The following is a 19,858-nucleotide window of genomic DNA, read 5'->3' as shown; positions in this document are numbered from 1 at the left end:
CGATAGAGTATCAAGTAGGAAAAAAAGAGAACATATGCTTTAAGACTAAAATGCATATATTTAAATATGCTAGAAAAGGAATAGATTAGACAAATTTTGATGATAATGTCATTTAATTGATGATATTTTAAAATTCATTTACTGTTGTTACAGTGCCATCTTAAAGAAACAATTTAAAAAATATTCCACTATCAAGTCAGATGAAAATAAAATTTGGAATATGTAATGAGTTAAACACATCCTGGCTTATAGAGATGGAAAATTTTTTAAGTTTCCATTACTGGTAGGTATTTATATACAACACATGGAATGATGTCACAGATTATAGCAATATATGTATATTCTAGACTTTTGGAGATAATCTAAACATAATGGAAATTTAACTACATATAGCTATATTGGTGCTGCTTTTGATTGAACAGTGACAAAGGTGTGAGTAGAGCCATTTCTTTTCTTGTGCTGAGTCATAATATCAAGGCTCTACTTCTGAGCTACTCTATAAACCCCAAAAGTAGAGTAACCATAAATCTCACTGTCCAATCCAAGACACTTTTGAGAGCAAAAGATTTATTGCTGTTAGTTACTCACACTTAGGTAACAGACAAAATTAGACTGTCTTGGGAAAATTGAGATATAGTTACCTTGTCCTACATTAATATGAGGTAAATATTACTATTATAATACAGTAATGATATGATGCTAGCAGCCAACACTTACTGAGCACTTGGTAATCTTCAACTGAAAAAATGGGTGACTTACATCTCACTATACATTGTGCATTACCTTTTGGAAATAGTGAAAAGCTAAAGAAAATTGTCCAGATCCATGAAAAGTTATACTGTGAATAACTACAGAACTCCTTTAAAGCTCTACCTCCCTGAAAAAATACTGTTTTATCTTGTCAGCAAGATTCATAAAAAAGTCAAATTCATAACCATTTCATCAACTACTTTTTTTTCACTTGACAAGCAGATGTTAGGCTAACAAAGTGTATTCTGGTCACGGGTAGCTGAAATACCAACAATGAGTATACTCTTGGGGTGGGAAGGAGGCAACTAAGCATCATGGAAAAACTATGTTGATTTAGTCATTAATGTGTTACTATTTTTATTATGCCACTGAAAATTAAACAGAAAACCCTCTGGGCACGTGTTCCACACTATATTTTATAGTCCCTCTTCATAATTTGCAATCATCACTACTTTTATGGGTTGAATTGTCCCCCTCCCAATTTTTATGTTGAAGTCTTTTAGCCTTCAGGATCTCAGAATGTGACCTCATTTGGTAACAGATTTGTTAACAGTCATGCAACTCTTAATGGGGATACATTCTGAGAAATGTGTCATTAGGCAAATTCATTGCAGTGCGAGAGTGTTATATAAGGTAAGAGTAATGAATTTTCCTGTTATCTACACTGGTCACTAGTTGCATGAGCATGGGCCCTCTAATAATCCTATTACTAAGTCTCTCTGTGCCTCACTTTCCTCATCTGTTACATGGAGATTAGAATAATACCACCCACACAAAGTTATGAAAATTAAATTACAAGTGGGGATTGTTCCTGGCACTCAGCAAGCAGTCAGTAAGTATTAGCTGGTATTAACTATTATTTCATTTTGGGGATGGGTAGGAATCACTTAAAAGTGCAAGATTTAGGCTGGCTGGTTAGCTCATATGGGAAAGGATTGTGCTGGTAACACCAAGTTACCCCTATTGGCCAGCTACCAAAATAAATAAAAATGCAAGAATTCTAAGGTAGACAATAGCCCTTTCACTTGGAGTCAGACCTAATGTGTCAAATGCTTGGCTTTCTATCTTAAAGGTCTGAGCTACCTTTATCACCTTGTAGGTAAGCTAGGCACTCCTGAATATAGTCTGTAGTAGTTTATAGCAACATCACTGCAACCATGTGAATAATATGCTGTGCTACAGCATGATGATGGCTATGATGTCACTAGGCCACAGGAATTTTTCAGCTCCATTATAATCTTATGGGGCCACTGTCATATTTGTGGTCCATCACTGACTGAAACATAGTTATGCAGCACATGACTATATTTAAGACGAGGACATCAGGGTTGTATTAGTCCATTTCTGTTGCTTATAACAAAATATCTGGAACTAGGTAATTTGTTAGAAAAAAAATTTATTGCTTCCAGTTTCTAAGGCTGGGAAGTCCAATGTGCAGGGAACACATCTGGTGAAGGCCTTCCTTAGTGGTGGCTTCAGCAACACAGGGTATCATGTTGCGAGATGGCGGAAGCAGAGAGAGAGAGACTCAAGTGCTCGTGACCACTATTATTAAGCCATTCACTAGGGCATGGTCCTCAGAATCTAATCACCTCTTCAAGGCCCCACCTTTCAATGACCATAATAGGATTTCCCACCCTCTTAACAGTCACAGTGGGGATCAAACTTCTAATACATAAAACTTGGGACACAATTCAATCCATATCATTCCACCCCTGGCCCCCTAAATTTATATCTTTCTCACAGGTAAACACATTCATTCCATCCCCAAGGTCTTAACTTGTTTCAACTCAAAAGTCCAAAGTCTCAAGGTCCCATCTGTGAAATCAAAACAGGTTATCCACTTCCATGATACAATGATGGGACAAGAATAGGGTACATATTCCCATTTTTAAAAGGGAGAAATAAGGCCAAAAGAAAGGTGTAACAGGTCCCAAACAAGTTTGAAACCCAGGAAGGCAGGCATTGAATCTTACAGCTGGTGAATCATATTGGTAGTCCTCTACATGCTGGTATGGGGGTTGGGCCCCCAAGTCCTCAGGCAGCTCTACTGTGGCTTTCCTGGTCTGAGGCCATGCTTCAGCTCCCACAGGCTGGCATTGCATGCTGGTAGTTCCACAAGTCTGGGGTCTCCATGGCAGTCCTGCTCCCATAGCTCTACTAGGCATGGCGCTGATGGGGTTTCTCTGCTCCCACTCGGACCCTGTGTTTCTGCTCGGCACTGCTCTAGTGAAGGCTCTATGTGGTGAATCCGCCCCTGCAACAAATCTCTTTCTGGGCCCCCAGGATTTTCCATACATCCTTTGAAATCGGGGTGGAGGATCCCAAGCTTTCACAGCTCTGGCATTTTGAGAGCCTGCAGACTTAACACCATGTGGACACCACCAAGGCTTTCATCTTGTGTTTTCCAAAACTTCGGGTCAAGCCACACCTGGGGCCAATTTAGCCATGGCTGGAGCAGCCAAAGCTTCCAGGGTGCTGGTGTGGGAAGCAGCTTTCTGAGCTATCCCCAGGCAGGGAGCCCCTGGAGGGTACCTCCGGCCTATTCTGTCTCCCTAGGCTTCTGGGCCTGTAATGGAAGAGGCAGCCTCTGAAATGCCTTCAAGGTCTTTTTTCCCCCTTTTGATAATCCCATTCTTCTGTACTATTCTCCTTAGCAAAGAGTTGCTGGATTGCATCCTTGCTTTTGTGGCCAGGCTGAAAGTCTTCCAATTTTTTGCCTTCTATTTTCTTTTGAATTATTAATTCTGGCTTTATCTCATGCCTTTTCTGCCATAACTCAGCATAGGCTGTTGCAAGTAGCCATGCAGCTTCCTTAATGCTGTGCTGCTTAGAAATTTCTTCTGCCAAATATGCTGGGTCAGCACCTTTAAGTTTCACATTCGGTAAAATTTGAAGGGCATGAACAGAATGCAGCCAAGTTCTTTTGCCAGTTCATTGCAAGGGTAATCTTTGCCCCAGGTTCCAATAAACTCCTTCTCATTTACATCAGATATCTTCTCAGAATGGCCTTTACTGTCCATATTTCTATCAGCATTCTTGTCACCACCTTTTAACCAGTCTCTAAAACATTCCAGACCTTCCCTGGGTTTCTTGTCTTCTAAACTCCCACCAACAGCTAGGCTTTTTCTAGCCTACTCCTTCAAATTCTTCCAGCCTCTCCTCAATATCCAGTTCCAAAGCCTCTTTCATGGGTTATCAAGGAGTGGTTCTGATGGAAAGCAAGTGAACATGTTAACTCTCTCTTGCTCTTGTCATTCTCACCATGTGATACCCTGCATTGCCACAGGACTCTTGTAGGGAGTCCCTACCAAGAAAGTGGCCCCCACCAGACACGCCCCCTGGGCCGTGAACTTCCCAGCCTCTAAAACTATAAGAAATAAATTTCATTTTCCTATATATTACCCAGTTGCAAGTATTCTGTTATAAGTGATAGAAAATGGACTAATACAAGCACCTAACAGCTTCCTTTTCTCTAGTTACCTTAAAGCAGCAACTTTTTTTTCCCTGTAAGTATTTAACAAAATTAAAAAATTAAGGGCTGGCCAGTTAGCTCAGTTGGTTATAGCAGTGTTGATAACACCAAGGTCAAGGGTTCAGACCACAGCACCGGCTGGCTGGCACCCCCCTGCCCAAAATTAAAAAATTATCTGAGTAATTACATACAACAAAGTATGTTTGATTTACACTTCAGAAATAGCAAAATAACTGAGCTTAGTTTCTAGAACTGGCTTCTTGATCTTTTCACTGTTGCCATTATTGCATCTTGAAATCACATTTAATTATTGCCTTAAACTAGACCACTTGTATTTAGTAACAAATTACTTTGTATTCAATGTTTTTGCAATTAGCTTTGCCATTTGTTACTTATTTAACCAGAAATATGATCTGGCCTTTAGAACTACAAGATTAAAATATGGTCTAAATTAAAAGCATTAAATTATACTCTGTAGTTTCACTTAGTATATCTTACTGTAATCTCGATTCTTTGAAAGTCTGGGTATCATTATCAGCATCCCATCTACCAGGGATAAATACAAAGAATTTTCATTTCTGTATCAATTCTGAATCTTTAAAATCTTTCAACATCCCTTTTGAAGTAAGTATTTTTATCCCTATTTTAAGTTCTAGGAAATTTGAAGGTAACTGAAGCAACTAATAATAAATGGTATTTTGAACATGCCTGACTCTAAATCCTGTGCTCTCTTAATCTGAGTAGAAAATTTCACATTAGTGTAAACCAGCAGTTCTCAAATAGTGGTGATATGCCTCCCACCCCTGTGGGCAGAGGGGGTTATTTGGCAATGTTTGGAGACACTTTTCATTGTCACATCTGGGGGGGGGGGCAGGGGGTAGTGACACCTAGCGGGAGAGGCCACAGATGCTGCTAAACATCCTACAATGCATAGGACAGTCCCCTGCAACAAAGAATTATCCAGTCCAAAATGTTAACAGTGCCCAGGTTGAGAAATCCTAATATAAACAAAATATTCCTCAACATGTCTTCTTATAGAAGCATTAATATCCTATCCTGGTTTTTCCTGAAATCAGTGTTTAGAGTCAATGAAAATAGCTATAAACCATAACAAGATGTTGCTGCATTCTAAATGTTTGTGTTCCCCTAAAATTCATATGCTGAAATCTTAACACCCAGTGTGATAGTACTCCTATTAAGAAGTGAAGCCTTTGGGAAGTGATTAAGTCATGAGGGTTCCACCCACACGAGTGGGAATAGTACCCTTACAAAAAAGGCTCGAGCAAGCTCCCTTGTCCCTTCCACTATATGAGGACACAGCAAGAAACACTGTCTTTGAAGCACAGAGCAAGCCCTCACCAGACAACGAATCTACCAGTGTTTTGTTCTTGGACTTTCCAGCCTCCAGAACTGTAACCAATAAATTTGTTTATAAGTTATCCAGTCAAAGGTATTTTACACCAGCAGAAGCAAACTAAGACATATATATTTAACACATACGTGCATGCACATTTTTAATACATCTAAAAAACTCAAGTTTATACAGTGAATTCTAAAATGATCATAGAACTTGGGAGTTTTCAACTCCAAATATTATACACTGTCACATACATACACAGGAGTAGAGAAATATATACGTGCGTTTGACATGTTTTCATTAATGTATGATTGTTGCAATCTTCATTCTTCCTGTTTAAAGGATGCACAGGGAAAAGGGGAAATCTTGATGCAGGAAAGCAGGGAGGAATAACATATTAAAGCTTTAGCAGACTTCTTTTTAAAGGCACAATAAAGCCACACCACAAGGCAGAGAACTGCTTTCTTGATTTTATTTCAAAAGTACACACGTCACAAAACTAGAGCAAGTTTTTGTTTTTTTTAAACAAACTTTGTTCTTACAAATTTCAAAATGTGCACCACTGGATATGTAAGCCAGAAATTTTAAATACAAAATCTGAAAATGACACTATCAATTCTCTACTTCGCATACGTGAAGTGTCAAAATATTTTTCTCAGTAGTACAAGTGTATTTATCACTAAAATTCACAGTTAGGGACAAGAATAAGTAAATCAATGAATTGTGGTTCTCTTAACACTTGTGTCATTAAATAAATTAGCAGAAAACACAACATTCTTCTTTGATGGAACTTTTAGTGTCCATTACTAAAACCAATCCCAACTGATATTCACTATATTCTTAAGTTACAAAACAGGATATTTACTTTGTAAAACTTAATTAATTAATAAAAGGCTGGTATTAACGTCCATAAGATAAATGATCAGCCTTCCCTATAGACAAATAAACACAACCACAATTCACAAATTTATTATCCTTCCCTGCTTCTATAACATTTATAAAAAGAATCTGTGCTCCTTTATAGATTATTTTAGTGTCAAAATAGGCATATGAGTAAGAAATCCTATTGCAGAACATGTTGCCTTTATTGCTGGAATATCTGAAGGCATATGAAATATTAAACTTGCCCAGAACATTTACACTACTAAACACAAGAATATTATAAAGATATATGTACATATATATAATATATAATGTCACAAGCCACTAGAAAGTTAAAATTATGCCAACATTTTTTACAAACTACTTCTTACATGACACACCAAAGTATTAACCACATAAAATATGGACTTTTTCTGTTCACACTAGAATAAGGCATCTGAAAGCCCTAAACACTGTTGAAACAAAAATTAGGAAAAAAAACTCTAAACATTCATAAAATTCAAATTTACATGCTGCACACACAAAAAGACACTGAGAATAGTTATCATAAGAAGCCACACATTACAGAATTTGACAGCCAACTTCATGCAATGATTTCTTTTTAATCAAAATGTTTACTTGCCCCTAACTTGCTCCAAATTTCCAGGACTCAATCTTAAATTTTAAAAATTATCTTTTTGATAAAGATCAGGTATTTCTTCAAATCCATTATCTATACGGATAATTATTTGGGTTTTTTCAATTAACCTCCCCCTAAGACACACTCAGGCTATGTTCCCATTTACCAAGTGCATGGCAGATAGCTCAAATTTATAGGAAGTAATTTGTCCAGAATAACTGGTCAATGTAGTCAATAAGAATCTTTTTTGAGGATTGGAGGTGAGAAGCTTTCTAACGCGAATATTGTAAGATTGCCAGTAAGAAAAAGAATACCTGTAAACTGCTCTATATTCCAAGCCCAGAACTATATACGCTACAGTATCATTTCTCTTCAAATTATCCCGTGTAACTTAAAAGAGATGGTATCAAGTCTCTCAGGTATACAGTGGAATCAAATGGTTTTGCTTAAGATGCGAGCGGTCCTTGACAGATGTTTGGCTCTCTAGCTGAAATGCTTTAATTTTTTGATGAACTACTTGGTGATTACCAATAGTAATTCTAGAACAAATATTTGATCTCTGGCTCAATGGAAATTATCAGTACTATCTAACCTCTGGATCAAATGAAAATTACAATGAGAATAGCTGGTGACATAAGTCTAAACTAAACTAAGTCCTCTAAACTTAATCACACTCAATCAGTCTCTTCAGGTTACATAAGTGATTTTTTCACAAGCCTATTACCTCAGACTGTAGTTGGTATGATTCTGAGCTAAAAGCCTTTCTGGAAGAAATTCTGATTTATTTATAGCTAAATCTTAGATAAACATGATATCTAAGGGAAGGAAAGTCTTACACATGTCTGCTTTGTATACAATTTCTACTTAGATTGATGGCATAATCTTTATTACATGAAAATCAGGAATAGGAAGGACCAAAGATTTTTACTATTAAAGTTTGTGTCCTGCTTATTTATTTATTCTTATATCTTATAAATAAATTTTATTCATATAAAACAGGTCAAATACCTGGCATTCAAAAATAGCTACTGTTATAAAATCAGAAACACAAAAGAGTGTTTGGGATGTTAAAATTTTTAAATCTTTATGAATAACACAATCATTTAAGTTACATCCAAAAAGAAAAGAGAAGAAGAGGCAAGATTGAAAGTATGAGGATAGAAAGGTGTGTCACAGTGATGCATTTTTAGAAACAGTACCTTCACCTCTAAGCACCTTTCAGGTAGGTGATAGCTAGCTCATAGGCACCAGAAATTCATAATAGAAATTAAATTACCCAAAAGGCACAGATGAAAATGTTAACACAAGTATAAAAGTAATTTTATGTAAGGTCAAAAACCTGTTTAAAAATGCTTCCAAATATGTAAAACTATACATTAATCCATTACACAGACATTCAGCTTAAGTTTACCATTAAAAAGTGTACACAATACTCTGCCTAGTTGTAAATACATGCCATCATTAATTTATAATGTAGCATTTATTACCACAGCACCCAAAAAGGTTAATAGAAACCAACTCCCTACTAAAATCTAGGGAAAAGGTTTTAGAGTTAGTGAAATAATTTATTGCAGACCTTATATACTAAAGAAACTGTTGGCTCATCCTACTATATCCACATTCCCTCACAATCTTAAGGGAAATACAATAAATCCACTTTCTTCTGCTTAAACAGTATTTAACACATTTGGCAGGTAGGAGTATTCCTTTTCTCCTTTTTCTAAATTTTCTTTTCTTTTTTGAAGAGTAAATCACTCTCACAAAACTAGACTCAAACTTTTTCAAAGCTCAACTTGATTTACTGGAACTACACAAAGACATGTTTGGCCACACAACAGCAACCGTACCTTCTCCCAAGTCTGGAATACAGAATTGATGGAAGACACTACTTGCTTAAAATATATTTGATCATTCAGCCTATGAAGAAAATATCATCCAGGAACTGCATTCAATAGAGTAAATTTAGGATTACATGTTTCTAGAACATATAATATGTAACACTATCCAAAAAAAAAAAGGCAAAACAAAAAACAACACTGAACCAGAAAAAAACCCCCAATAAATTTAGAATTGATAACTAGGGAATTTCAATCTATAATTGTCAAATAATAAATGAATTATAATATTTTCTTATTAGAAAAATATCACTTAAAGTGGAGAGCCAGTGTTCAGTTGGGAACTGTGAAATACTACATCCTTGATCTGGCTGGTCACCGTTTTGAAGAACACCACAAGCCTCAAGGCATCAGATCACTATCAACAAGATCTGTCCCCACTATTGCACCAACAGTGTCATCTCTACATGCAGCTGACAGCAAATGTTCTAACTGAATCTGACAGACACTCCTGTGCTTTAGCACATAAAAGAGCTTACTATGTCCCTGTTGCCTGTAGCAGTCTATCAATTAAATACTTAAGAAATCACAGAGAAGATTTATGAATGACTTGGAAGTCTAAGTAGTAATTTCTAAAACACTGTAGTGTTTTTGTGTCATTAGAGATATTCCAAACACATTTAGAGTTTTCAGAGAAGCTATAAAAACAAATACAAACATATGTAAGTAATTTTGCCATAGATGTATACTAATTTGGGGTAGACTGTTGAGTCATAAATAAATGAGACAGACATCCTAAAAATAATTGTAGAAATTATCAAGTACCACTTTCAGATGATTCAAGTATCAATTTGGTATGCATGTAAGTTCATCAATTTCTTCACCTATGATTTCATATTAAAAGTGCTACATCTTACTTAGGTATTGATATTTAGAAAGTTTTAAAATCAGCCTCTTGAAAGACAAGCCAGCTTTTTCGGATGGTGAGTTTATCTTTACTAACATTAATGCCTTTACTGTTTCAATAAAACCAAACAAAATTTTCTGAAGTATATTTCTTACAAGTTTCTGATTAACTTCTTTTGGATATATTTTGAGGTGGGTAACAAAGTTTAGAACAGACTAGGTTTTCATATATCAAGAGAAGAAAAGCAAGGAAGAGTATAGATGAAAGGTATGGAGGTTCTATACTATAGAACCATCCTTGCTCTGTGCTGGAATCATCACAGGAACCGCTCCCATTCGACTTAGATTAGGGGCAGCTACCTTAGCGGGAGGGAGAGTTGGACTCTGCGGAGTGCGTTCAAAGTCTTCACTCGGTACTTGGTTATACTGAGTCTTAGAATATCCTTCCATGTTGGAAGGAGACATGGATCCCAAAGATGAATGATTGCTGCCTATGTAGCTTCTGGCAGTGGACGTACGGCTCTTTGGAGGCGGCACATCTTCCCTGGAAAGCAAGGTCCCCAAAACAGGTTAAAAGAACAAGTTTCTAAAAACCTTCAATTACCCTTGTTTGTAAGCTATGAAGCATGGGTAAGGGGATCTAGTTAAGTACTAAGTATATAAAAGTATATGTGTATCACAAAAAAAGCAAGCAGAGCAAGGAGGCATGTCATGAACTGTATTTGTCCCCACTTTATCATTTTGATTAGAATGTCTAACTTCACTCATAATGAAATATAGTTTTTATACAAATGCATATGATTCTTTAATGTTGCCTTACAAGAATGAATCTCAAATAATTTCATATCTCTAGTATTACTGATCAAGATGATGTAGTTACAGTAATGTAATACTTTATAACTGATAAAACACTAACACCTACAAATATATTTCTATCCTAAAAATATAAAAGAAAAAAGTTCCTTTTTGCTATGAAAGTTATCTAAGACCTTAACTGAAAACCTTACAGATTTAAGTTTGCAGACATAAGAATGTTCACTCCAAGCACTGAAAAAGAATATATATTTGAATTACTGCTGATGCATTTTAAAAATCCAAGTGCTCAGACCCCACCCCAGACCAAACAAATATCAATATCCAGGGTATACAGTCATGAGTTAAGAGTTCTATAATCCAATGTGCACTTCTAGTTAGGATCTACTAATTTAGAATATTTTTTAAAAAAAACAAAAACAAAATCACACTACCAATAGTACTACAAACTACCACGTCACTTGATACTATCAGATCTTTAAAAAAAACAAACAAAAAAAACTCAACATCTCCATTTTTTGAAAACTTCATCCTAGCCATTTTATTGTGAGAAGGCATTTTGCAGTAGGGTAAAATGGGGTGCAAAAAAGTTTGGGGAGAGGGAGACAATGCAGGGTGGTTGGACTTGTGCACTTGAAACTGAATGTAGGGCTGGCTGGTTAGTGTAGTTGGTTAGAGCACAGCCTTGTAACACCAAGGTCAAGGGTTTGGATCTCCATACCAGCCAGCCACTAAAAAAAAAAAAAGAAAAGAAAAGAAATTGAAAGTAAATGCTTTCAAATGTGTAGTGGGGAGGTGCCAAAGTTTTTATCCAATACTCATAGAGTAGAGACTTTCGATGGTTAGACACGTTTGGTATACATGAGTTAACTCCTGTTTCACTTAAGTACCTGATGTCATGATGAACTTCCTTTTCATATTTTTCTTCTCTGCGCTTTTTATGACAGCAAAAGATGATAAGACCAATGAGCACTAGAGCAAGCAAAGTTCCTATAATGGCTCCTGCAATTGTTCCAGCTCTATTTGCAGCTAGAATAAGATGTTAATAAGAATTAGTAGTAAACCAAAAAAACTATATTTATCGATATTAAAGGTAAGATACATATTGATAGATTGATTTCATTGCACATATTCACTTTAAGAGACAAATTACTTACTTGGTTTGATCCAGGGGAAAATCCATAAAAAGAACTTTCTTCTGAACTGTGTAATCTGTTTCAAAATGATAAAACCTGTCTAACAGATTTTAATATCAAAGCTATATTGGTTAGCATATAAGAATATTCTAAGCTACTTGTATTTATAACTGCTAGGTATGGTACAAGAGTTGATGTGACAACTCTTACCCTCCTAATATTGCAATGATGGTTTTATTAGTAAAATGTATTTTTGCTTCTCTGCAAGCTAGAGAAGCTAATAACCAAGCCACAGAGTGTTCAGATCAAAGTTAGCATCCCCTTGCCCTCAATACATACTTGCTGACCGAACTAAACCAAGTTATATAAAGATAACAGAAACAAAACAAAGTATCACAACAGATAGAAAGAACATACTTACGAGGAACAACATCTAGGCGCAGGAGGCACTGATCAGAGCCCACTCTGTTTCTGACTGTACAGCTGTACGTCCCAGAGTACTCAGATGTGGCATTTTTTACAGATATAACAGATGAAGTCATTTCTATGGGAAGAGTAGAAAAAGCAAACTCATTTTTCTAGTATGTATTGCTCTAAGTTTGTAGTAAAGGTAAACTTTACCAAGTTTGACAATCCAGTTAAAAGCAAGACAGACCAAACCTGGGTGCAAACAAACTGCGTTAAGCCACATGCACTTCTCCAGGATTCAAACAATCATGCTTCCAGTTCATATGTATCAAGGCGAAAATAACCATGATCCCCTCAGCCACAGAGCTTCTGCTGAAGTAGGGGCATTGGTCCACTGTGTGGCAGTTGCAAATTCATTTTGGGTCATGTCTGAATATTAAAACATCCCATTCCACAAAGACCTTTTCATGCAGCAGGAAAATTTACAAGACCTATTTTATCCCCCAGATGGAAGAAACATGGAAAATAAGTCAGAAGGGGTCACCCAGTTTGGCCTCTTAGTTTGAAAAAAAGATAGGCGGAGAGAAAAGCTACTTAAGACCCGGGTGGGGTAGATGGGGAAAGGGTAGAGTATGCTAATTAGTTTGAACTAACAGGTGAATGGAACAAACAGGTGAGGAACCAGACAGCCAATTTGTAACTTTCTAGTTAGTGTCACCCAGGTTTTTAAAAAACTTATTTACAGACACACCATGGGTAAATTACTGCATCTTCAACACAAATCTAGGCATAATAGTTAAGATCCAACTCTTGCTATATTTAGTCACTACCTAATTTATGATCATGAATATTTTCCATCAATTAAAAAAAAAAAAAAAAACCACCAAAGTAACTAATGGTAATATCCTGAAAGGTGAACTCATTACAGAAATACCTCTTCATTTATATCATATACTTTCATTATAAAACACTGAATAATTCCCACAGACACCTTGATTGTTCTGTATAGAAAGGGGAAGGCATTTGGGAATTAAAAATATATAAACATGCACACACAAACACTACTAGATTTAAGTCCAAATCAATGGCACATGGTACAAATTATATTGTCATCAGTACCTGCTAACCATGAGGTGGGCATTTTCTGTGAATCAGACAATTTTTGCCATTCATATTGTAATGGAAGTGAACCTTCTTTTGGTTCACATATTAGTTTAAAGTCACTTCCAATTTCTTCTGATCCATCAACGGAGCATCTTGTACCTGAAGGTTTAACTGAAAAAAAATAATAAATCACGACTATATAAGTGAATGGAATTCATTTTTTATAATGATTACTTAAACAGGCAGCACGGTGCACAACCACTGACTCATTATCATTTGGTCCCAGGTTAAGAATTGACAAAAGACCGCAAATGGTTGTCAACATTAGCTCTTAGCTTTATCCAACACAAAACAGGAAAGAATGAGCTTAGGCAAGGAGCCATTGCATAAAGAGGTTTGGCTCAGTGCCCCTCTGTTCCATGGGGCAATCCTGTGGAATGCAAAGATGATATGGGCTGCACCACTTGACTCAAGGAAGCTCCCCCCTCCATTCTTTACCTATTTTTCTCCATGCTTGACATGTAGCCCTCTGGAAGCGTGTACCAAGTCACACCCCTCTAGTACCATTACCCCGACAATCAGGGGGGTTATAATCAATAATGCTGATAACAGAGACAATTCACTTAGTGCAGCAAGGACCAATTAACATTCTGTATTTATATTAACTCAAATCCATCCAGAAAGCAGTGTTATAAAAAGGTATCTCTGAGGCTGTATTTCAGATCTTTCTGTGTAATTGTTTAGAATAGCTGCTAACCACATTACCTGCAACTCACCCTAACCCTGGATCAACACTTTGGCATTGCATACTTTTCTACTGAACTTTATTAAGGCAAAATATTCATACAATAAAATTAACATGTTAATTATGTGGGTTGATTACTTTTTTTTATTAAAGCATAATTGATTACACATATTTGTGGTGTAGAGTTGACTATCAATACCTGCATACCATGTTTGATGGGTTGATCACTTTTAATAAATGTATATATACATATATCCACTAAGCACCACTCCAACCCTCTCCCAAGAAAGTCCTCTCATGCTGGCTGCAGTAGATCTCACTCCAAAACCCTGGCCCCAGACAGCCACTGATCAGATTTCCATTGCTATAGATTAGATCCGCTTCCTCTAGAATCTTATGAATGAAATAATACAGTCTGTGCTTTTTTGTCTTCTTTTATTCAGCATAATAATGTTTTTAAGATTGATCCATGTTGCTGTAAATATCAGTAGTCCTTTTTTATTGCCAAATAGTATTCCACTGAATGACTGTAACACAAGTTTATCTGTTCACCTATTGATGAACCGTGTTTCCAGTTTGGGGACTACTGTTACAGCCTAATTAGCCAAACTGACAAGGAGCAAGTGTGTAGTCTCTCAAAATCAGATTGACAAGACCGAGGAAGGCACTATGAGGAACTGTGGAATGCCACTGGACAAGAGGAAGGTTTCTGAAGGGTTCTGAAGAGACTCCAAAGGAAGCGGTGATCAGCTCTCAACCAGCTGTTTCTGAGGAGAAATTAGGAGAAGCAGGGATTTAATAGGAAGCAGGTGCTGTCAGGAGACCGGGCCATTTAGTAACTGAGTATCCCAGTAAAGGATGGGAAGTGCAAAGTGGGTTGGGGGCAGCATTAGGAAGACAGCAATAGTCTATAGTTTACTGCTGTTCTATGACCTTGGGAGAAACAATGTTTCCTATAAATTCAGTAGCTGCCTTTATCTGCATCTATCTATCCTCCCAGCCTAATAAATGGTAAGACTGCTTACTTTCTTTTTTTAGTCTAAGCTGATTTTCGTCTTTTCAGTCTGGAATGGGTTTTTATTTTTTTGCTACCATGAATAATAAAGGTGAATGGGTTTTAGGATTTTGCACTATCATGAACAACACTGCTTGAACACTCATGTAAACACTGGCATATGTTTTCCTTTCTCTTGGTAATTGCTGGGTAATATGGTAAGTGCATGTTTAACACTGTAAGAAACTGCCAAACTCTTTCCTAAAGTTGGCCAACAGAATTTGTCATATCCAATGGGGTATCTTTAACTAAGGCTTTCAGTCATGACCTCACTCCTTCTAACATTTCTAAATACTTCTTCATAAATTTAATTCTATTTCTCCCCTTCATCTGTTACTACTTGTACATTTTAATAAGGACCAACAGATGCATTTAACTGCATTGTTGATTTTTCTAAGCAAATCTATTTCTTTTTCTCTCTCTGCTTCCACCATCTTACAATGTGAGACCCCTGGGTCACTGCTGCCACCACCAGATGGACTTTGGACTTCCCAGCCTCAGAAACTCTTGTCTTTTCACTTTATTGATGGTGTGCATTGAAGCATAAAATTTTTCATTTTGGTGCTTTCCAATTCATTCTTTTTTTGTTTTGAAAACCAAAATAATCGTCAAAACAAAACAAAACAAAATGGATTTAAAAATGTGCAAAGAGCTTCCACCATCTTACAATGGGAGACACCTGGGTCACTGTTGCCACCACCAGATGGACTTTGGACTTCCCAGCCTCAGAAACTAACAGGGAGAAGTCCTGCACAGGAAGTGAAAGCTCAGCAGAGATCACACACCCTGTGGTACGTGATCCAGCAGCCTAGCAGAGTCCAAGCTGACCAGAGAGGTGGCTCCCCAGAGAGGCCCAAGACCCAAGGCAACCATACACACAAGGCACTAGAGGCCAACTGAGCAGTAACGGAGGTAGCCATATCAAATTGGCAACCACAGCAACATCTTAGTTAGTCAATAGTCTCAAACCGGTGGACTGTGAAACCCCCTGCCACAATGAATAAACATCAAAAAAAAGATACCAGAAATACAAAAAATCAAGAAAGTACACCACCAAAAGTTAATAAATCTCAAACTCTAGATCCTATAGAACAAGAAGCCCTTAAAATGACTGACAAGGAATTTCGAGTGATAATTCTAAGGAAACTGAATGAGATACAAGAAAACACAGCTAGACATCATGATGAAATGAGGAAAAGTATACAGGACCCGAAAGAGGAAATGTACAAGGAAATCAATGTCCTGAAAAAAAATGTAGCAGAACTTGCTGAACTGAAGAAGTTATTCAGCGAAATAAAAAACACAACGGAGAGTTTAACCAGCAGGCTTGTCAAACTTGAAGAGAGAACCTCTAAACTTGAAGATGGGCTGTTTGAAATAACACAAGCAGACAAAAAGAAAGAAAAAAGAATCAAAGACATTGAAGAAAATCTGAGAGAGATATCAGACAACCTTAAGAGCTCAAATATCCGAGTCATGGGTATTCCAGAAGGGGAGGAAAATGGAGATTCCATTGAAAACATATTCAACAAAATAGTGACAGAAAACTTCCCAGGTATAGGAAAAATCACAGATCTTCAGATCCAGGAAGCTCAATGATCACCAAACGTATTCAACCCAAAAGGCCTTCTCCAAGACATGTTATAGTCAAATTGGCAAGACTCAGAGACAAAGAGAGAATCTTAAAAGCTACAAGAGAGAAGCGTCAAATCGCCTATAAGGGAGGGCCAATCAGGCTAACATCAGACTTTTCATCACAAACCCTAACAGCTAGAAAGAAATGGGATGATATTTTCAAAATACTAAAAGACAAAGATTGCCAACCAAGAATACTCTACCCTGCAAGGCTATCCTTCCGAAATGAAGGGCAAATAGTATATTTCTCAGACAAACAAAATCTGCGGGAGTTCACTACCACACGACCACCCTTACAAGAAATCCTCAAGGGAGTACTGGGTTTGGTTCCTGAAAAATAACTACCACTGCCACAAAAACCCAAGAAAAATCAAAACCCACTAGTATAATAAAAATGGCATTCATGAAGACAAAACAAAAAACAAAAACGTTATCTACAACCTAAGGAACCAACAAACACAGAAGCCAAACAGTAAATCAGAAAGCAAGGAACAAAAGACACCTAAGACAACCAAACAACCAATAAAATGCTAGGAATAAATCAACACCTTTCAATAACAACTCTTAATATAAAAGGCTTAAATTCCCCAATCAAAAGACACAGACTGGCTGACTGGATCAAAAAGCAGAACCCAACTATATGCTGCCTACAAGAGACCTACCTCTCCCATAAAGATTCACATAGACTAAGAGTGAAAGGATGGAAAAAGATTTACCATGGAAACAGAAAAGAAAAACGAGCTGGAGTAGCTATTCTTATATCTGACAAAATAGACTTTAAACTAAAAACTATAAAAAGAGACAATGAGGGACCTTACTTAATGATAAAAGGACTGACCCATCAAGAAGACATAACAATCATAAATATGTACGCACCCAATGTTGGAGCAGCCAGATTTATAAAACAAACTCTATTAGACCTAAAGAAGGAAATAGACACTAATACCATAATAGCAGGGGACCTGAACACCCCACTGTCAATATTAGACAGATCATCTAGGCAAAGAATCAGTAGAGAAACACAAGATCTAAACAAGACTCTAGACCAATTGGAATTGGCAGATATCTACAGAACATTCCACCCAACAACCTCAGAATATTCATTCTTCTCATCAGCACATGGATCATTCTCCAGGATAGATCACATATTAGGTCACAAATCAAGTCTCAATAAATTCAAAAAAATTGGAATTATCCCATGTATTTTCTCAGACCACAATGGATTAAATCTAGAAATTAATAACAAACGAAACTCTGGAAACTATACAAACACATGGAAATTAAACAGCATTCTACTTAATGACATATGGGTCCAAGAAGAAATCAAGCAGGAAATCAAAAAATTTCTTGAAACTAATGAAAATAATGATACATCATACCAAAACCTGTGGGATACTGCAAAAGCAGTATTAAGGGGGAAATTTATTGCATTAAATGCTCACCTCAGAAGAATGGAAAGATGGCAAGTGAACAACCTAACACTTCACCTTAAAGAACTAGAAAAACAAGAACAATCCAAACCTAAAGTTAGCAGACGGAAAGAAATCATTAAGATCAGAGCAGAACTGAATGAAATTGAAACCCAAAAAACAAATCAAAAGATCAATGAATCAAAAAGTTGGTTTTTTGAAAAGTTAAATAAAATTGACAAACCATTAGCATAGCTAACAAAAAAAAGAAGAGAGAAGACTCAAATAACAAAAATTAGAAATGAAAAAGGCGATATTACAACTGATTCATCTGAAATACAAGGAATCATTCAAGACTACTATAAACAACTATACGCCAACAAATTTGAAAATCTGGAGGAAATGGATAAATTTCTGGACACACACAAGCTCCCAAAACTGAACCATGAAGATGCAGAAAATTTGAACAGACCAATAACAATAAAGGAGATTGAAGCTGTTATCAGAAGGCTCCCAACAAAGAAAAGCCCAGGATCAGATGGATTCACAGCAGAATTTTACCAAACATTCAAAGAGGAATTGACACCCATTCTTTACAAACTATTCCAAAAGATTGAAACGGACGCAAATCTCCCAAACTCCATTCTATGAAGCAAACATCATCCTGATACCAAAACCAGGTAAAGATATAACCAAAAAAGAAAACTACAGGCCAATATCCTTGATGAATATAGATGCAAAAATCCTCACTAAAATACTAGCAAACAGACTACAGCAACACATATGTAAAATTATTCACCACGATCAAGTGGGATTCATCCCAGGGATGCAAGGTTGGTTCAACATATGCAAATCAATAAATGTGATACACCATATTAATAAAGTCAAACACAAGGACCATATGATCATCTCTATAGATGCTGAAAAAGCATTTGATAAAGTTCAGCACTCATTCATGACAAAGACCCTCTATAAGTTAGGTATAGAGGGAAAGTATCTCAACACAATTAAAGCCATATATAACAAACCCACAGCCAATATCATCCTGAATGGGGAAAAGCTGAAAGCTTTTCCTTTAAGAACAGGAACTAGAAAAGGATGCCCACTCTCACCACTCCTATTCAACATAGTGTTGGAAGTACTAGCCAGAGCAATCAGAGAAGAGAAGGAAATAAAGGGCATCCAGATTGGAAAAGATGAAGTCAAAGTGTCCCTGTTTGCAGATGACAAGATCCTATATATCGAACAGCCTAAAACCTCTACAAAAAAACTGTTGGAATTGATAAATGATTTCAGCACAGTAGCAGGATACAAAATCAACACACAAAAATCAGTAGCATTTCTTTTCTCCAATAGTGAACATGCAGAACGAGAAATCAAGAAAGCCTGCCCATTTACAATAGCCACCAAAAAAATAAAATACTTAGGAATTGAGTTAACCAAGGAGGTGAAAAATCTCTATAATGAGAACTACAAACCACTGCTGAGAGAAACTAGAGAGGATACAAGAAGATGGAAAGATATCCCATGCTCTTGGATTGGAAGAATCAACATAGTGAAAATGTCCATACTACCCAAAGTGATATAGAAATTCAATGCAATCCCCATCAAAATTCCAAAGACAGTTTTCTCAGAAATGGAAAAAACTATCCAGTCATTTATATGGAACAATAAAAGACCACGCATAGCCAAAGCAATGCTGAGCAAAAAAAAATAAAGCTGGAGGCATA

General features: G+C 36.6%; 1 protein-coding gene across 2 annotated transcripts in view; it reads right to left on the bottom strand.

Moving 5' to 3' along the window:
* The window catches only part of CXADR (CXADR Ig-like cell adhesion molecule), a 70,213-nt gene that overhangs the window by 14,446 nt on the left and 35,909 nt on the right, over nt 1-19,858 (bottom strand). Inside the window, exons 4-7 of one of the 2 annotated variants that reach the window (XM_063101523.1) lie at nt 13,301-13,456; nt 12,195-12,317; nt 11,528-11,666; nt 10,185-10,368 (exon numbers count right to left, since the gene is read on the bottom strand). In XM_063101523.1, the coding sequence (XP_062957593.1) occupies nt 10,185-10,368; nt 11,528-11,666; nt 12,195-12,317; nt 13,301-13,456 (602 nt within the window). Of the gene's footprint in view, nt 1-8,114; nt 10,369-11,527; nt 11,667-12,194; nt 12,318-13,300; nt 13,457-19,858 lie in introns of those variants that run through there. The other variant, XM_063101520.1, reaches the window with a different exon arrangement.

Source organism: Cynocephalus volans, chromosome 1 (genome assembly GCF_027409185.1).
Source record: "Cynocephalus volans isolate mCynVol1 chromosome 1, mCynVol1.pri, whole genome shotgun sequence".
Taxonomy (NCBI): Eukaryota; Metazoa; Chordata; class Mammalia; order Dermoptera; family Cynocephalidae; genus Cynocephalus; species Cynocephalus volans.
This window is presented reverse-complemented; position numbering and strand designations above follow the sequence as displayed.